The 20,414-nt window shown below is 35.7% G+C and overlaps 1 protein-coding gene and 1 pseudogene across 7 annotated transcripts in view; both read left to right on the forward strand.

Moving 5' to 3' along the window:
- The window catches only part of POLR3G (RNA polymerase III subunit G), a 47,855-nt gene that overhangs the window by 5,264 nt on the left and 22,177 nt on the right, over positions 1–20,414 (forward strand). For all 7 annotated transcript variants that reach the window (XR_011471201.1, XR_011471200.1, XR_011471203.1 and 4 more), the window contains 5 exons: positions 2,300–2,449; positions 5,000–5,129; positions 12,081–12,137; positions 13,570–13,620; positions 20,214–20,293. Coding sequence is in view for 4 of the 7 variants with exons in the window: in XM_070412320.1 (XP_070268421.1) it covers positions 2,333–2,449; positions 5,000–5,129; positions 12,081–12,137; positions 13,570–13,620; positions 20,214–20,293 (435 nt within the window). In the remaining 3 variants the exon portion in view is untranslated. The remainder of the gene's footprint in view (positions 1–2,299; positions 2,450–4,999; positions 5,130–12,080; positions 12,138–13,569; positions 13,621–20,213; positions 20,294–20,414) is intronic.
- Positions 14,299–15,098, forward strand: LOC139008746 (V-type proton ATPase subunit D pseudogene; annotated as a pseudogene).

The raw sequence follows: 20,414 nt of genomic DNA on the forward strand, positions 1-20,414 counted from the left end.
ATCAGGCAAGTTTGGAAGGCATTGCCTACAATTGTTCTGGTGGCAAATCCTGGATTGGAATTCTACCTAGTGGCCTCAGCCATATCTACTGGGCTCCCACAGTTCGTTTCTTAGAGTAAAGGTATGAGCCCTCTGCTTAGCAATTTTCATACTTAGGAGACCTTCCTTCAGTAAGCTCAGCATATGCTTTAATGACTCAGCAATTGAAACAAGGCCATTTGGATATTTTTCTTCTCTTAGTGTGGACAGCTGAAATGAGCTTGGTTGTTAAAATAAGCACCTTTCCTATGTGAATTGTGTTTCATAGTAACTAAATAGTGGATGAGAGGAATTGATTCCTGGTAGAATTTCAGTTAATAAATACAGAAAGAATGACAAAATGTGTATATCACCATATTGCAATCCATAATGGAATAATGGATCATCAATGACAGCTAAAATCATCAGATCAAAACTAGGGGGAACTTTATACCAGATGAAACAGACTGACAGTTCCTGAACCCACTGACCAGAACATCACCGGGACAGACACTCCACGTGCATCCTGATGTGATGCAGTAGGAAACAAGCATCTCTTAAGTATCCTTGTTAAAAAGCGAACTCAAATTTAAGTAAGCCTCTAGTCCACCTGTTTATAGAAGCTACAGGGAATAGAGAAATGTGTTAAACCATATCTCATGTATACAACCATTCAAATCCAAAATATGGGACAAGGTACAGCCTTGCTGCTCTCAAATTGTGGTCTGTAAACTAGCAGCTCAGGAGAGCTTATTGGAAATGCAGATTCTTAAGCCCGCCCAAGGCCAACTGAATCAGAATCTGCAATTTAACAAGGTATCCAGGTAATTCATATGTGCCTTCAAGTTGGAGAAGCATTGTATGTACAATGATGCCGGGTTTTAAAATAAATAAACAAATGACAAGAGAAAAGCGGGAGGGAACTCTTAATTTGGTATGGGAGGGCATATTGCTTTTTGAGTTTACAGGATTGAATGATAACCTTATCAATGGGAAAAGTGATTTTAAAAGTGTGTATTAGCCCTGGCCTGTGTGGCTCAGTTGGTTGGAGCATTGTCTCTTAACACTGAAAGGTGGAGGGTTCGATTTCTGGTTAGGGCACATACCCAGGTTGCAGATTCTATCCCCACCTGGGAGGCTACCTGTCCATGTTTCTCTCTAATATCCATGTTTCACTTTCCCTCTCTCTAAAATCAATAAAAAGCAAACATATCCTTGGGTGAGGGTTAAAAAATATATTTAAAGTGTGTATTATAATCTTCACTACAGTCAAATGCAGAGCTGTGGTGAAAAATCCTTAGGGTAGGAATCCTGTTAATGCGGTGCCAGCTCAGTTGTCACATTATAATGTAATCATGTTTTAGACAATTCAGACATTCAGTACAGGACATTGAGTACTGTCACACCTCTACTGCCCCCATAGTTGAAGAGAGTACAGTTTTATCCTACCTTTAACAATGTCAATTTCAGGTGGTTTTCTCTGAACTTAAGTTTTTTGCTTGGATGGACCTCTTCAGAGTCTTATTGAGCCCATTCCCATTTCTAAAGGGAGGACACTGAACTTGATATCAAGGATCTTTTCTAACATTCAAATTCTAGGATTAAAGAAATAATCATTTACAAGTTTTTGTTGTTGTTAATCCTCACATGAGGATATTTTCCCATTGATTTTGAGAGAGAGAGAGAGAGAATAACATTGATGTGAGAGAGGTGCAGTAATTGGTTGCCTCCTGCATACGCCCTGATCAGAGCTGGGGATTGAGACTGCAACCAAAGTATGCCCTTGACCAGGAATCCAACCCACAACCCTTCTTTCCGAGGGCCGATGGGTCCACTGAGCCAAACAGGCCAGGGCCATTTACAAATTTAAAGTATGTATGACTAATAGTCTTCAAGTTGAATGAAAAAGCAGTGTCCTCTCTTCATCAGCCTGACCTTTCCTTGTCCATACTTTTACATAGATAAGAGATCTTGTTGCCAAACCACAGAGGAGTGGAGAAAATTGCATTAACTGGCTGTGCAGTGGTTGGGGCAGCCTCTTGAAGGAGACCCAGCGTCAGTCTCCACCCAGGGCCTGGGTGAGGTAGTTGAGGCCACCGTCAAACATGACTAGATGTGAGGAGTTCAGGAATCCGTTGATCACATGGTTATTTCTTTAAACATTTTGCCTTCCAGAAGTGTTTAAATTGCCCATGCTACTTAAGGGGTAGAGTGTATTTTGCTTTAAAATGTTGGTTTCATTTTTCATATGATCCAATAAATCTTACTCTTTAATTTTCAGAATTTTCCCACATTTCTGGTATAACTAGTTCCAATGGCTGGGAATAAAGGAAGAGGACGTGCTGCTTATACCTTCAATATTGAAGCAGTTGGATTTAGCAGAGGTGAAAGGTTACCTGATGTAGTATTGAAACCACCCCCACTATTTCCTGTAAGTACATTAACAATGAACTCTCACAGTGTGCTTTTTCATGTTTCAGAGAAAATTAAAATTCTATATAGGACTTGAATATACGATATCATTATGACATCCTTAAGTGTAAGAAAGTAAGAGCATGTTTCGCTTACTTTTGATTTAAATATTTCTACTGTTCTTCCCTGAACCTTTTCTAGTTTTCAGATTGCTTTCTCAAAATACAGAAAACAAAACTATATACATACATTTCCATGAATATATTCAGTCCTGTGTGAACTAAGAAATATTTTTTAAAATTCATGTATCTTAGATTGCTGTTATTGATATGTTATATTGTTAAATAATATTTTTTAAAAGCAAAGGTTTTACTGTGGTCCTCAGTTCTCATTCTACCAGACTTTGACTTAATGCTTTTCTTTTCACCTTGCATCTGTAGAATTTAATTTTGCTCCCTACTTTACCATTTGGCCTTTTTTTCCCCACTGAACTTTTGCTTATCTCCCTATTTTATTAAAGCAAATTTAAATTTTGTTACTGTTTCTCAAACGGTAAGTGCTTCTATTACATGTAGTGTTGCTTTTAAATCTAATGAGTATGCTGCAGGCTTAATTGGCATAATGTCTAATGCTTTCACTTTATAGTTAGTCTAAAAAGTAAGCTTACATTTCCAGATGAGCATGTGTTGCAGTATGAAACAATGAAAAAAATCATCAATAACCAGATACACCTTCCAGGAATCTTTTTCCTATTCCAAAAGGAAAAGTTCTTGTTGAAAGATGTATGGTAGTAGAGGACCTGGGCACGTTTATCTGGGGATCTAGACATCTCACATAGGGAGTCTCTACTTTTTGCTCTTGATATTTTTTGCCTTTCTAATATTCACTACAACCAAAAAAACAAAGATAAATATCTCAGATATAGGTATAATGCCACTTTATGTTTATTTCTTTTAAAACAAGGCTCTTGTCCATGTGTGGGATTACTTCTAAACACTAGAGCTCTTAGTATACACTGTTGTTTTATACATGGAATAAAACTGGAGTTCTTTACTACCGGCTAAGAGGCTGTCTGATCTGGCCTTTTTGATGTCTCTCTGACCCTTTTCCTACCGCACTGTTCTCTCTCCCTAGCCTTCCTGGCCTCCTTGTTCCTTCAGGCATTTTCCTCTGCTGGTTTCTCTGGCTGGAGCCATCTGTTCCCAAAGTCTTTGCATAGATCAGTGGTTCCCAAACTTATTTGGCCTACCGCCCCCTTTCCAGAAAAAATATTACTCAGCGCCCCCTGGAAATTAAGTTTTTAAAAATTTTAATAGCAATTAAACAGAAAGATATATGTATTAATGTTTCTACCTTTTTCGTAAAATATAGTAAAGAAAGGTGTAAATTAGAAACATTGAAGTTTGAAATTATGAAACTATTTATTGAACTCAGAATAGAAAGGTAATACAAAAAAAGTTAAAACAAATGCACCTGTGGCCATCACCGCCCCCCTGGATCACTGCAGCGCCCACCAGGAGGCGGTAGCGCCCACTTTGGGAATCACTGGCATAGATGGCTTCCTAATTTTATCTAGCTCTCTGCTCCAACGGGATTTCCCCAAGAGGTCATGCATGCTTATCCTGTGTAGAATAGCCACCTCCAACCTCCATGGACTGCCAGTCACCTTTTCCTCTACCCAGCTTCCTTTTTTTCATAGCACTTATCACTACCCAAAATTACATATTAACTCATTTGTTTACTTATTTTATTGTGTTTTTCTCCCCTAGAATGTAAGCTTCCTGAGGGCAGGAACTTTGACTAGTCATCATGGTATATCCAGTTGTCTAACCATGTCTGACTTATAGTAGGCACTCAATAAATAGTTGTAGAATTAATGGACAAATTTGGAGTAAAATTTTGAAAATGTATCCTACACTTAACCTCTGCAACCAGAAATGTCTTTACTATATGCCCTGAGGATCTACTTTTTTATGAATATGTGTGTGTGCATGTAACTTTTAAAAATTGAAGATGTAATTTCAAACTCCTGCTTTACATGTTCTATGGGCTTACAGATTGTTCACTTCTTCAATTCCTTCACTGTAAAATGGGAAATATTGATGATACTTTAAATGAGATCACAGATGTTGAATATTGAGTACATCCTAGTCCTAGTAACCACTTGCTAAATGATAGCTGCTACTATTACTTTTTTTATGCTACTGCTCCAACCAATACTACCACCACTGTTGAGGTTAATAGAAAATGAAAGCAGTTACTCTCATTTGGGTGCCTTGATCTTTAAAATATGAAATCGCAGTAAACAAACTGTATAGCAAAATGATTATTTTGTCATCAGGAAAATTAAGGCCAATAGAAAAATTAACCATCTTTCCTACCTCTAAAATAAGAGCAAATGGGCTAAAAGGTTAAATAGATTACAAAAACTCAACATCTTTTAAGTTGATTGTAAAGCTTATTGCCTACAAAATGTAGTTTTTCAATAAAACTGACATTTTCCAGAATGTGGGCAAAAGGGATATCAAAATATTTATTTAAAAAAATCATTGTCTCTTAACTTAAACAGGATACAGATTATAAACCAGTGCCACTGAAAACAGGAGAGGGTGAAGATTATATGCTGGCCTTAAAACAGGAGTTGAGAGAAACTGTGAAAAGAATGCCTTACTTTATAGAAACACCTGAAGAAAAGCAAGGTGCGTATTGGACTCCGATTTTGTGGCTCAGTGTGTACAGATGAAACAGTGCTTTGGCACAAGATATATGATCATTCAGTACTGACTGATTCGATTTGGTCAGGAATTATCCTACCTTGAAAAAGTGTATTTATGTTGATTTAACAGAAAATGTATATTAAAAATTTTGATATTTTATTTGTGGAATTACCTTTCACAATAGTTTTATGTATTCGGTAAAAATTATGAAAAACAAAACATACTTAAAAAGTGAAACTCATCTATAATGTTTATGTCTAGATTAAAATATTTTCTAGTACAGTCCAGAAATTTTCTTCCATATGTGTATTCTTTGTTGTTATTGTTAATCCTCACCCATTGTATGATTTTTAGAGAGAGTGGAAGGGAAGGGGAGAGACAGAGAGAGAAACATCAGTGTGAGAGAGAGATGTAGATTGGTTGCTTCCCGCACACTCGCTGACTAGGGCGCGGGATCCAGCCTGCAACCCAGGGGTACATGCCCTTGACTGGACTCGAACACTAGACCGTTCAGTCTGAGGGCCAACGCTCTAAATTCTGAGCAAACCAGCTAGGGCTGCATGTGTATTCTTTTTATAAAATTGGATTCATGTTACTTTGTATCTTCCTGTTTTACTCAGTAGTATATTATTAGCATTTTTGCTTATCCTTAGTATTCTTAGAAAATATGATTTTTAATGACTACATGGTATTTCATTGTGGATATAACATTAATTGTAACTAATTTCCTGCTATTAGATTTAAGGTTGTTTCTAATTTTTTTTTCTCATATATAATGCCATGATTACTATCCTTATACATAAATCTATATGCAGGCCTCTGATTATTTCATATTTTGGTTAAAAATTTTAAACGCCTTAACTATATTTTGGCTTATTATTTATAATCAGATATAAGAGAATACAAAACACATATTCATTGGTTATGCTAAGGTCAGAGAGAAGATTGAGTTGGAGAAGGTTTGACAGTCTCAGACTGGAAGTGGGAAGTGCTTTTAGAAGCAGGGAACCCATTTCCGAGTGGTTATTTAGCAAAGTAGATCTATATTGATTTTCAGTTTCTGCCCTTGAATGGTGAAATTAGAGAGATCGATAGCATTCTTGAGTTTTCAAAACAACATCATTAAAACATGAGAAATTCATATAGTATCATCACATTCCATTAGTAATAAAAATGCATTCCATTTTCCCTCTCTCTGGAAGCTAGAATTGGCTAAGAGTCAAAAGGAAGTCTTGTAAAGTAATATTATATGTGCTTGTAATTATAAGAAGCCTTTTAGACAGGTTCATTTAATTTTTCAAAATATTACTTCTTGACGTTACATAATGGTTTGATAAGAAAGAGATAATTTTACTTAAAAAATACTGAATTTTTTTACTTCAACATACTGAACTTTTTAACTTTCATGATTATGTTGCGTACTTTTATTTCTTTGAATTAAAAATGAAATTAAAGCTCTCACATTAAAGATTTTAAGAAGTAACACTAAATGAACTAATAAATATTCATTCTTATTAGAAAAATAACAATGTAGGGTATACTTTAATCTTTTCAAAAATTAGTCTTTTTTGCTCAGCCAGCATGGCTAAGTGGTTGAGCCTAGACCTATGGACCAGTAGGTCAGGGTTTGATCCCTGGTCAGGGCGCATGCCCCGGTTGCAGGCTCGATCCCTTATAGGGGGTGTGCAGGAGGCAACCAATCAATGATTCTCTCTTATCATTGATGTTTCTATCTCTTCCTCTCTGAAGTCAATAAAAATATATATATTTTTTAAATTAGTCTTTTCTCTAGACTGCAAAACAAATTTATTTAACCAAATGTGCTTGGTATTAAAGCAAATGTCTAATTTACAAGTGTGTCATGTCACTAAAGTATTCATGCGAGTCTTTTAGACAGGCACATTAAGAACATAATTTCGTTGCTGGTTTCTGGGAGTGGTTGGTTTGTACCTGGATAAAGAGGCTCTTTATCTTTTTTCTTTTTTTTTTAAGAGACTCTTTATCTTTGATAACTGCACAATAAAATATCTAAAAATATAGGAGTCTTTTGCTTCTGTTTTTTTTATTCAGGAGAAAATTTGTATAGGATTTTCTAAACTAATAAAGTACGTTCTCCTTGAAATCTTCATATTTAACTCTCTTTCCTGATGTAATCTGTTTTTTTAAAAATTATGGTTGAAAATAGCGGTTTTTAAAATATAAGCATACATATGTTTATATAGGTTAATATGGTATTATATATATTTGTATGTACACACACACACACACACGTTTATATACTATACACACCATGAATGAAAAAGAATTGGCCAGACTGAATGGAAATAAACTGTGAGAGGGAGATATATTCTAGATAGTGTTACATCACTGCACCTTTACCAGCCTTCTGCCATCACTTGCCACCTACGTGCTTTAGGAAAGAGATACTTATGAACTAATGTAAAAAACTAAATTACTAGAGACTAGAACAAGCAAATAGGGCAGGATATCACAAGAATTCCTGATAATCAAGTCGCTGGTGGCTTGGGCACTGAGATTTGTCACAAAGAACTGGGGCACAGAATAAACATTTAACGTTGTGATGTCTTCAAGGTTTGTTTATGTTTTCAGGTAGAATTTTAGAAGTGATTGGTATTTTCTTTACAATGAAGTTTATTATTTTTATAATAAAGGAAAAACACCAATGAATTTTATTGAATTTTAGCTGCAAAGGTACTTAGAGATCATCTGGTCCAGTGGTTCCCAGCTCAGGTTCCTGAGCCATGGGATTTTTTTGTAGAAATAGGAGTGACAGAGGAGATGGTTCTGTAAGCCATTTCAGAACTTAAAGCCCAGTGGAAATTATGAATTTACCTGTGATATGGCCATAATGCCTTTTACTGAATAAATGGAATTTGTTTTATTAACTCTTGATATATATACCATTAGGATCCATGTAACCCTATTTTAATTTTTGAGTTTCTTTTTGAGCAGTTCTTACTATATGTAATGATTGGTATTCGTAACTTTTATTTTTTTCATAGAGATCTTCAAAAGGACAAGACAATTTACTTTAAAATTTTTCAAAAAAACACCTTTTTTAAAATGTTATTTAAAACATTTATTGATTCATTAATAATATAATCAATACTATTAATTCATTAATATTGCATTTACAACCAACAACACTATATAACTCATGCCTGAAGGAAGACATTTAATGTATGCATTTTCTTTGTAAGGCACATTATAGCCCTTGTTGACTATTATTTACTCTCTGTTTTTAAGAGTTTGGCTTCTTTAAATTTCACATGTAAGTGATACCATACAGTATTAGTCTTTTTCTGTCTGACTTATCTCACTTGGCGCAGTGTCCTCAAGGTCTATTCATCCATTCCTTTTTAATTTTGGTTGAATTGTATATATACCACATTGTCTTTAGCCATTTATCTGTTAATGGATACTTAAGTTGAAAAACACCTCATTTTTTATTAACATTACCATATCAGTTCATTTGACATTTTTATTAATCTAAAATACATTTGGGAATCTTAGTGATCTTATTTGTCCTGCCTTGAAACATTTTGGTGTTTCATCATTGTAGATATTATTTCATCATTCATTCATTACTCCGCACTATGCTGAAAAAAAAGACTACAATATTTAAAAAAATAGAAGAATGATAGAATTACATAGAAGGATTATGCAATATTGGAATAAATCATCAATCACTATTCCATCACCCTTTAGTTTTCCTATTGTGTTGCCTAAAGTATTACATTAATTTTTAAGAAGATATAAAAGAAGTCTGGAGAGTCTCTTGTCTTTGTAGTTCTGTTTTTGTTTTTGCTTTTATAGAATACAATTGAGAATTTAAATTTTTTCTGCTCATATGGCAAAGAGAAGAAAATTGACAGGAAGATGTCTCCCAATTACTAGACAAATTAGAAGATGAAAGCGAAGAGACAGAGATAGCAGCTCTCTGGTTACTAATGATGAAATTGATTATATAAACAAAATTTCAGACTGTCTTCATTTGATAATATCCTAAGTGAATTTTGTCAAACTCAAGAATCAATGAATAAACAACATATTTTTAAGGATAAAAAGGAAATATGGTATTCTAATGTAGTTAATCTTTGAAAAGCATGTATTTACATATTTTTTGTGAAAAGAATTTGGAACATCCTGTTTGCTAAAATGACATGTGACCATATATATTTTTATGATATTAATATACCAAATTTATTTGATGTAGTTTGTAACTGGACAAATGCTGAAGGCAAAGACAAAGATGATTGAAAATAAATAGATTATGTAGAAATTAAACGATTTAGTGGTTTATTTATGTTAATTGGTGATTATAAATTTAATAATGAAAATGTTTTTGTAATTATAGACCAAAGAAGATAGCTGGCTCATCCTCTCTTCAACAAAAATGTGAGCCATCAAAGTTTTTTAAAGTACTATATTTTGATGGTGCAAGTATAAGAAGAATTGGAAGTAATGATAAGCTAGAACCTTATTAGACATGCATTTGTAATTTGAATCATTTAGATAGTGCAAGTGTAAGAAGAATCAGAAGTAATAAGTTAGTACTTACTAAAGATGCATTTCAAATCTGGAATCAGGATAGTATTTATGAAACACATGTATTCAGGGTTTGTGCATGACAATCCCAGAATAGACAACTGATGCACAGTTAGCTGCACTCAAAGAACATTGCCATTTTAGGTAAATATACCTTCAAAACCGAAAAATAATGAAATATAGATTTGAGTTTACTTAATTTCTTATTAAAATTTCTGATAATTTTTATCCTTTTTAAATAACAGCTTTATTGAGATAAAATTCACTTTTTAAAGTATATAGTTCAGTGGCTTTTAGTGTAGTCACAGAATTGTGCAACCATACTACTATCTAATTTTTATAAGCTTTTTATCACTCAGAAAATAAACCCTATAATCAGTAGTATCACACCCCCATTCTCCATCCAACCCATGGCATCCACTAATCTGCTTTGTCTCTAGTGACTTGTCTGTTCCAGATATTTCATACAAATGAAATGATATGTGTCCTTTTGTGACTGGCTTCTTTCACTTAGCATGTTTTTAGGGTTTGTCCATGGTATAGAATGTATCAATGCTTCATTTTTTTTATGGCTGAGTAATATTCTATTTTCTGTATATACCACATTTTGTTTACCATACATCAGTTGGCAGATAATGGGGTCAGCTCTGCTTTGGGGCTGCTATGAGTGATGCTGCTATGAACATTCATGTATACATTCTTATGTGGACATAAGTCATTTCTATTGGGTATATATATATCTAGAGTCATATGTTAACTCTATATGTAACATTTTGAGGAACTTCCAAACTGTTTTTGCAAAATTTTGCACATTTTCCCATCACCAACAATGTATGAGATTTTCAGTTTCTCTACATCCTTGCCAGCACTTGTTATTGTCTTTTTGGTTCTAGCCATCCTACTAAGTATAAAATGGTATCTAATTGTGGTATTGATTTGAATTTCCCTAATGACAAATGATGTTCAATATCTTATCATGTGCTTTTTGTCCATGTATTATATCTTTGGTGAAATATTATTCAAAATATTGGCTTCTTTTTATTTGGGTCCCAGTACTTCCTCTTATTCTTCTGTAAATTATTTGAAAGTAATTTAAAAATATAAAAAATGGTTCATTGAAAGCAGGTAATAACTGTTTTTCTTAGTATACTGTGGGTTAAATTTTTTTTCAAAATATGGAATCTGTTTTGTAGAAATTATAAAATGCAAATGCCGGAAATCCTCATTTGTGCCAACTTCTCTTTATAGATGTAAAACTTGAGAGCAAGATTGATGTCAAACAGTTACATACCTAGAAAAGCCTGGTCTCTTGGTCTCTGATCTGCCTTAGTTATTTTTAGTTATCTTTGTCTAACGCTATGGTCTTAGTATTATTTGGAAGCACTTTCTTACCATAGAAAAAAATCATTACATATTTGGGCCTTGATTTTGTGGCAAAGTGGACAAAGCAGAAGCAAGAGACACAGTTGTGACTCATCCATTTTTGGCAAACTCAGAAGGTCCCCGCAGAGTTCTCAGTAGTTGGCATGAAGGCTTTCAGCTTGCTCATTCATGGCCCCATGGAGTCCAACCTCGCCTACTCCTCCCCTTTTCCGCACTCTCCTCCCCAGCGGGTTGTGAAAAGTAGCTAATAGAGAAGCCTAACTGAACGTGTTGGAAGTGAGCAAACAGCCCTCCATCCCCACTGAGGTACTTAATACATCCCAGTTACACAAGGTTTACAGATTAGGACAGTGATGGCGAACCTCTGACACGCGTGTCAGAGGTGACACGTGAAGTCATTTTTTGGGTTGATTTTTCTTTGCTAAATGGCATTTAAATATATAAAATAAATATCAAAAATATAAGTCTTTGTTTTACTATGGTTGCAAATATCAAAAAATTTCTATATGTGACACGGCACCAGAGTTAAGTTAGGGTTTTTCAAAATGCTGGCACGCCGAGCTCAAAAGGTTCGCCATCACTGGATTAGGAGCTGGAGACCAGTGTCAGCAGAAGAAAATAGAAGATGCTGAGTAGACCTCGTTGCCCTTGTATGTAAGTGGCTTCCTGACAATGTCTTTGGCTTTTGTGACTATCCTCAGAGATAAGTCAGGTTGTCTGATTCTAAGAACTATAATTAAAGTTTGGGTTTCTGCTCAATTCCAGCCATTCATACGCAGCTGCTTCTTGACACTTACTTAAATGCGCAACGCTCATTGAACTCTTCAATATGTGTTCAGGGATACATTATGTACAAATGTGGGAAACCTCCCTGAATGTGAAGTAAAAGATATCTGGTGTTTTCAGTTATTTTAAAGGAATGGCTTAAATCCAGGTTTATTCTTGATTTTTCTAATGAACACTTTTTAAATTTTTTTCTAGATATTGAAAGATATAGTAAAAGATATATGAAGGTGTACAAAGAAGAGTGGATACCAGGTAATTATAAAACTGAGAATGTGAAAATAATAATTAATGGCAATTTTTCCTATACCATATTTTCGTAGGACAAATTTTCTATTTCACCATAGTAAAATAGAGTCTGTCTCTTTTCCACAATTATTAATGTATATCTTATAAAAACTAAAATGACAAGGTTTTTATACTGAAGTATTTTTGTGGAAGTTCTGAAAAAAAAAATATACACACACACACACACACACACACGTACACATACACTAGGATTTGGCAGACCCATTTGGGTTTTCCATTTTAATTTGCCACAATCACAGTTTCAGTCTGTAGTACCAATAGTACTCAGTTCTGTGCTCCCGAGTGACTTGCTTTTGAAGAAAGCTTTTGATAGCTTTTGAAGAAAGAACAAATCTAGTGTTAAGGGTTTTTAAGCTAAGCTCATGGATCTTCCTTTATTTCAAGCAGACATAGACTATTTTTAGTTGTTAAGATGCCTTTTCAAAAGAATCATACTCAAGAGGGGTTTTTTTCCCCCACAACATTCATAAATTTGCATTGGATATAGACAAGGTGGAAGGGGCTGGAGAGATCTCATCCAGCTCATTTATGTTGCAGATTAAAAAAAAAAAAAGTTGCCCTAGCCGGTTTGGCTCGGTGGCTAGAGTGTCAGCCTACAAACTGAAGGGTCCCAGGTTCAATTCTGGTCAAGGGCATTTACCTTGGTTGCGGGCACATCCCCAGTAGGGGGTGTGCAGGAGACAGCTGATTGATGTTTCTCTCTCATCAATGTTTCTAACTCTATCTCTTTCCCTTCCTCTCTGTAAAAAAAACCAATAAAATACATTAAAAAAAGAAAAGAAAAAGTTGCCATTGAAATGAAGTGACCTGTCAGGGTGACTTGGATAGTGCTACTAGAACACAAGTTAGAGGCAAAAGAAGGCCCTGGAACTTAGGAGAGAGAGGAGTAAAGGTAACGTGCCTGTGAAGAAGAAGAGGGGTCAGGAAAGGCACAGAGCAAGAGCACGCTTATGCTAGGTTTATTTTTAAAGGGGATTCTATATATTGTTTTAAAAACTTGTTAATCAACAATTTATCATGAATAACTTTTCATATCTATTCATTCCCAAAACTTTTTATGTAGAAAAATATTCTTCTACACTTTGCTTGTTATGAAAATTTCTGTCTTTAAAATCATTATTTATAAATAGCTGTTAAAAGAATGTTGTAGCCATTTTATAGCACTATTTTAAAACTATTTTAATGAACACTTTTTCTTCATGGGAGAAAATACATTCTTGTGATATTTTGATACCCAGGCTAAATCTGTACAATCAGATTTTAAGAAATTTTATTTTCATTGCTTGAGCAACTGTTGTATTTTTGAAATAATTATGTCCAGTACCACTAATTTGTAGAAGGAACTGCAATTTTTATATTTCTTTTTTTGGGCATACAGATTGGAGAAGACTCCCAAGAGAGATGATGCCAAGGAAAAAATTCAAAAAAGGTACATTGACTAAAATAACAATCCAGGTAGGAAAAGGTTATTGCTTAAATTCTATCTAATGTGGAATGGTCAATCTGAAGCTACACTTAGTGTTCTGAATGCCTTTTCTTAAAATATATTGACATTTTGATTATTTTGCTAAAGCTCGTTTTGTTGATTTTCTTAAATTATGGAATTTGATGTGATAGGAAAGACTTTTCAATTATGTAGACAATTTTATTTGCATATTTGAAAATTTGTAAATGGTTATATTGCCCGATTTTTCATTTTTTAGTTGACACATTTGGAATTGGTAAAATTTGGGGATTGGTAGAATAGAACTTTATGTACATAAAATACCAAAGTGAAAGTTTCCATGGTGTTGTGCTTTCATAATTCCACTGAGTAAATAATTGTTCAGTATCTACTTTTGCTGGACACTGCTAAGAGCAGTTAAATAGTGAGCGAAGTGGGAACAGTCCTTGTCCTAATGGAGCTTACATTAGTAACAACATTAAAAGCAAAAATCCGGGGTGCCAACAGGAAGCGGAAGTGAAGAGTGCGAATCCCTGCGGTCTCCTAGCAATGCGAGGTGGGGGAATCAAGTGACACAACCAGCTGACTGCGGTGGAAGAAGACGCTGTAGGTGGGTCTGTGGCAACCACGACTGCCTCACCGGGAACCGAAGCCGAACATCGCCAGAATGTCGGGCAAAGACCTAATTGAAATCTTTCCCTCTCGAATGTCGCAGACCATCATGAAGGCTCGATTAAAAGGAGCACAGGTCGAAACCTGAAGAAAAAATCTGATGCCCTAACTCTTCGATTTCGACAGATCCTAAAGAAGATCATAGAGACTAAAATGTTGACGGGTGAAGTGATGAGAGAAGCTGCCTTTTCACTTGCTGAGGCCAAGTTCACAGCAGGGGACTTCAGCACCACAGTTATCCAAAATGTGAATAACGCCCAAGTGAAGATTCGAGCAAAGAAAGATAATGTAGCAGGTGTTACCTTGCCAATATTTGAACATTACCATGAAGGAACTGACAGTTATGAACTGACTGGTTTAGCCAGAGGTGGGGAACAACTGGCTAAATTAAAGAGGAACTATGCTAAAGCAGTGGAGCTACTGGTGGAACTCGCCTTGCTGCAGACTTCCTTTGTTACTTTGGATGAAGCTATTAAGATAACCAACAGGCGTGTGAATGCCATTGAACATGTCATCATTCCCAGGATTGAACACACCCTTGCTTATATCATTGCAGAGCTGGATGAGAGAGAGCGAGAAGAATTCTGTAGGTTAAAGAAAATACATGAGAAGAAAAAGATTCTCAAGGAAAAAAACTGAGAGGGAATTGGAGAAACGGAAAGTAGCTGGAGAGGTGATGGAGCCTGCCAGTCTTCTGGCTGAAGAGAAGGATGAGGATCTTCTGTTTGAGTAATCTTGCCTGCTCTGGTTCTTCTTGCCTGCGCTCGTTCTTTCAGAAGTCCTGACGTGACATCATTTTAGTTCAGTGTGTAGGTTTGGTTCGTGTGGTTATTTTTTGGTCTAATTTCACTGGTTGTAAAACTTCCCTGGATGTCCATTTATGGGATTACTCTTGCAGAATCCTAATTTACCAACTATTGATCACAGATGAGATTTAGAGAACCTGCCTAGGAACTTGTAGAATTTATTCTGCAGAAGTGTCACCCTACCCCAATTATAAATGGTTACAAGTGATCGGCTTACCAAGCATATTAGGAAATTCCCCTTAGGAACCACAGTGGTCTCAGGCCAATACAAAGGAGGCCAGCTACTGTAGGAGCACCTCCATTCCTACCCACCCACACCCCTGGTGCTGCTGTCTGACATAGCTGCAGCCATCCTGTGTTTCTGTGGTACTTCTCCAGCTCTAGGAAAGCCTTCCCTTAATTTACCTTGCATGACAGGTCTCTGTTTGTTCTCTCTGTTATGGAACAATTGTGCCAATTTGCATGTGACTGTAGTATAAACAGTGAAATGATTAAAAAAAAAAAAAAACCCACTGTCCTCACTGAGAGGTCAGGGAAAAGCTTTTTGAGGAGATGGAATTGGACTCTAGGTTCAAGAATGGCCGAAACCGGTTTGGCTCAGTGGATAGAGCGTCGGCCTGCGGACTCAAGGGTCCCAGGTTCGATTCCGGTCAAGGGCATGTACCTGGGTTGCCGGCACATCCCCAGTGGGAGATATGCAGGAGGTAGTTGATTGATGTTTCTCTCTCATCGATGTTTCTAACTCTCTATCTCTCTCTCTTCCTCTCTGTAAAAATTCAATAAAATATATTAAAAAAAAAAAAAAGAATGAATAGGAGTTTACTAAGATAAGGTTGGGGGAGGGATTTGGAGAAAGATCTGGTTTGAGAATGAAAATCATAAGTTTAATTCAAAGATAGTATTTAAGGGTTTGGATTTGCTGTGTTGTTTTTTGGTGTTTTTTTTTTAGATATAAAAATAGCAAAGTTGAATATGTTGTTGGATACAGAGGGAATGGACCTGAAAAGGGAGGTGGTAGTCATCAGAATAGATACTATAATTGAGACTATGAAAAAGAATGAGAGTGTCTAGAGTGAAATTAAGGAACTTGGGCCAAAGCCTGAGCTTGGAGGAACACCAAAATTCAATGGCTGGTAGAGGAAACTGATTCAGTAAAGAAAGGAGATGGAAAGAGAGAAAAAGGAGTTGGAGGAGAAACGAGAGAGTAGAGTTCCGGAAGAGTATTCAGAGGTGAAGAGTATTTTAGGAGGTGGGCAACCATGGTAAAGGACGCTAGGCAGTGCTGCTGAGAGGTCTATAAAGATTGGAAAATATAAATTAATTTTTGGCATGTTGATCATTGCTGACTTCAGTGAGAGCTTTTTAAAAGATCTGTAGAGGTAGAATTCAGCAGATTAGAATGGGTTAAAATTGCAATGGGAGTTTAAGAAATGGCGACAGCATAGAGGAGTCTAGAGAATTTTGCTAAAAAGAATGAAGAGAGAAAAAGGGAATTGCCAGAGTTTAAGAACAATGGGGTTAGTAACCAAGAGAAGAAATTCCACTCATACACCCCTTTCTTTTTTTCAGGCCCTGTTTATGTTTTTTAATAGACTTTTTTAAAGAGCAGTTTTAGATTCACAGCAAAAATGAGCAGAAAATACAGATTTCCCATATATTCTCTGCTCCACATGCACGCATAGCCGCATTGCCAACACCTCCCACCTTTGTTATAGTCGATGAACTAACTACATTCACACATCGTTATCACACAAAGTTCATAATTTACCTTTGGATTCTCTCTTGGTGTTTTTTTTTTTTTTTTTTTTTTTTAAATATATTTTATTGATTTTTTACAGAGAGGAAGGGAGAGGGATAGAGAGTTAGAAACATCGATGAGAGAGAAACATCGACCAGCTGCCTCCTGCACATCTCCCACTGGGGGTGTGCCCGCAACCAACGTACATGCCCTTGACCGGAATCGAACCTGGGACCTTTCAGTCCGCAGGCCGACGCTCTATCCACTGAGCCAAACCGGTTTCGGCCTCTCTTGGTGTTTTACATTCTATGGTTTTGGACAAATATAAATATATGACATGCATTCACCATTATACTATCAAACAGAATAGTTTTAATACCCTAAAAATCCTCTGTACTCTGCCTATTCATCCCTTCCTCCTCTTAAATCCTGGCAACTACTGTTCTTTTCACTGACTCCATAGTTTTACCTTTTCCAGAATGTCATATAGTTGGAATCATATAGTCTATAGCCTTTCATATTGGTGTTTTTCATTTAGTAATATGCAATTAAGTTTCCTCCATGACTTCTTATGGCTGATAGCTCATTTATTTATAGTGTTGAATAATCTTCCATTGTCTAGTTCAGGGGTAGGGAAGCTTTTTTCTGCCAGGGGCCATTTGTATATTCAAAACATTATTCGTAGGCCATATAATATTATCAACTTAAAAATCAGCCTGCTATATTTGGTCAAAAATGTAATTAACTCACCCCTAATACCTTGGCAGGGCCAGACCAAATGACTGCTGGGAGTTTACAGCCCGTGGGCCGGATGTTTCCTACCTCTGGTCTAGTTGTACAATAGTGTTTTTATCCATTCTCTACTGAAGGGCATCCTGGTTGCTTCCAAGCTTGGGCAGTTATGAATAAAGCTTCTATAGACATCCATTTTTGTGTGGACATAAGTTTTCAACTCCTTTGAGTAAATACCAAGGAGCATGATTGCTGGATTCCATGGTTTTAGTTTTGTAAGGAAACACTGAACTGCCTTTCAAAGTGGCTGCACCATTTTACATTCCCAACAGCAATGAATGGGAGTTGCTGTTGCTCTGCATCCTTGCCAGCATTTAGTGTTTTCAGTGGTCTAGATTTTTACTATTATCTTGTTTTAATTTTCCTCAATAACCTATGATATGGAACATCTTTTTATATGTTTCCTTCCGTTTGTATATCTTGTTCAGCAAGATGTCTGTTAAGGTCTTTGGCCCATTTTTTAAATTGGGTTTTTGTATTCTTATTGTTGAGTCTTAAGAGTTTTTGGTATATTTTTGGATAACAATCTGTAGGACAACACACTCCTGTGTTTTTCTCCTTTACTCTCATTCTAATACCAATCACACTATTTTTGACACCAGACATATGGAGGTTTTTTTCACACCAAGCAGATCTCTGCAACATCAACTGGGTGTCTTGCAATTCAATTCAATTCTGACAGAAACTGGAGTTAGCACAGACCCCACAGGTTAAGGGCTCAGTCCCACGAGTCTGCTTCCCATTTCAGATGCCAATTATGAGTAGTAGGTTCCCAGGTTACCCAAACCTGTCTCTGACTTGGATACAAATCAGATGTCCCCATGACTACTCCTTGAATTTGATTTGCCAGAATAGCATATATTTGGCCAAAGATGAAAAAATAATTCATGTTAATATTTTGAGGTTAAAACAGTCTTTTAACAAATTTTGGTAATTTGACACTTCTCCCCCATTTATACATATATGAATTAGGCATTATATAAAGTGAGAATAATAAGTAGGAAAAGATTCTGAGTGGACATGAGCATACAGTTTACATTCTTGGTTAAGAAATTAGTAATTTTAATAAGTTTATTTACCTGACCCTGTTCTCTAGTACCCATTTAGCAGACTTTTGTGTTATGAAATTTAAATAAAATGGTAAAAGAACCTTAAAGAAAAAGACTTAATGGTGTGAATAAATTACATTTTTAGCTAATGTTATCTGGCATCAATATTATAATATGCTAGAGGCCCAGTGCATGAAATTTGTGCACAGGTAGGGTCCCTAGGCTTGGCCGGTGATCAGGGCCCATTGGGGCCTTCTGGCTGCTGGCCAGGGCCTTCCTTCTGCGCTGCCCCCTGGTGGCCAGTGCACACCTTAGCGAGCGATTGAACTCCCAGTCTCCTGGTCGAACTTCCAAGGGGACACTTTGCATATTAGCCTTTTATATATATAGATATTGAGATCTTGTTCATTTATGATACTATATATTTATGTGCTACAGTTCAAATTAAACAGACTTTGCCCACAAGGGGGACCGAGAAAGTTACCCATTATTAAATCTAACCATTACTTTTGTTCCAGCAAAACCTCACTAATATATATGTTTGGGAATTCTGAGCTTGGTGATTACCCAAGGGACAATTTGGAATGACACAGTAAATTATAATTCATTAGTTATGGATCATCCACCACAACTAAAAATTTCTTCTATAGGTTAAATATTAATCTTTAACAAAATTACATCTTTCTGAGCCATATTTTCTTGTTGCCAAGTAATTTCTAGGTATTTATCATGATTTGGGGAAAGAAATTTAATACTTTCTTATTACAATGACAATTTTGTAGTATATTATGATGATTTGGTAACTGATTGGCAGGACCTATGTGTGAAATAATTCCTTAGTCCCTGCAGTTTCAGAACAGCCTAAAATGCAATATTTTTATATGGCTTAAAACAATATCCCAAAGGCATTAACACATTTTATTTATGTTGCTTTAAATTTTCAAATTCATATGATAGATATGTTCACATTAACCATTTTAATCTTCATTCCAAATATAGTGCTATGTTGCACTGAGTATAACCTCTTTCTCATCTCTTTAACCATTGGCAAATGCATATTTATTCTGCACTTGTTTTTTATTTTCCAAACTTGGTAAAATTGCCCTAGTTACAGTAAAATACACTGATCAGTGAACAGGAAGCCAGTGCAGATGATATATTTGTGAGAGCTTTTCATTGGTCCTGTTGTGACTCTATTGGAGATAATATTTTAGCAGTTTTAACCTGAGTGGCATTAACTGCCAGTACAGATTCTCAGTACTAGTAAAAAGATATCTAGTTTCAGTCTTAGAAAATATCCTATTAGGTGATTATCATTTATTTATCATCATGGAAAATTGGTGAGGTGTGCTGATTTTTGTTGTTTATTCTTTAAGAAAATCAATTCAGTCTGCAAATTATGTGATTGCCTGGTATGGCATACCACTATGCTAGGCAGCATGTTAGAAGGCAAAGATATATAATATACCATTGCTGTTATTTACTAGCAAAAATGTGTTAACAGTGGTTTTACTTCAACAGGTCCCAAATCCAAAAAGGTGAACGATACTGGCAAAGGCACTTCACTCACTAATACTGCAGATGTATTGAAAAAAATTGAGGTAAAGTTTCCTTCTTTTTATAAGAGTGAACTGAAAAAATTGCCATACCGCCTTTGCCTTCTTCAGCCTTTTCACCTTTTCTAACATTTTAATAACATGTGGAATTGACAGATCCGAGCCC

This window comes from Myotis yumanensis, unplaced genomic scaffold (genome assembly GCF_028538775.1).
Source record: "Myotis yumanensis isolate MYYU_CA2020_CCGP unplaced genomic scaffold, mMyoYum1.0.hap1 SCAF_4, whole genome shotgun sequence".
In the NCBI taxonomy this organism is placed as follows: Eukaryota; Metazoa; Chordata; class Mammalia; order Chiroptera; family Vespertilionidae; genus Myotis; species Myotis yumanensis.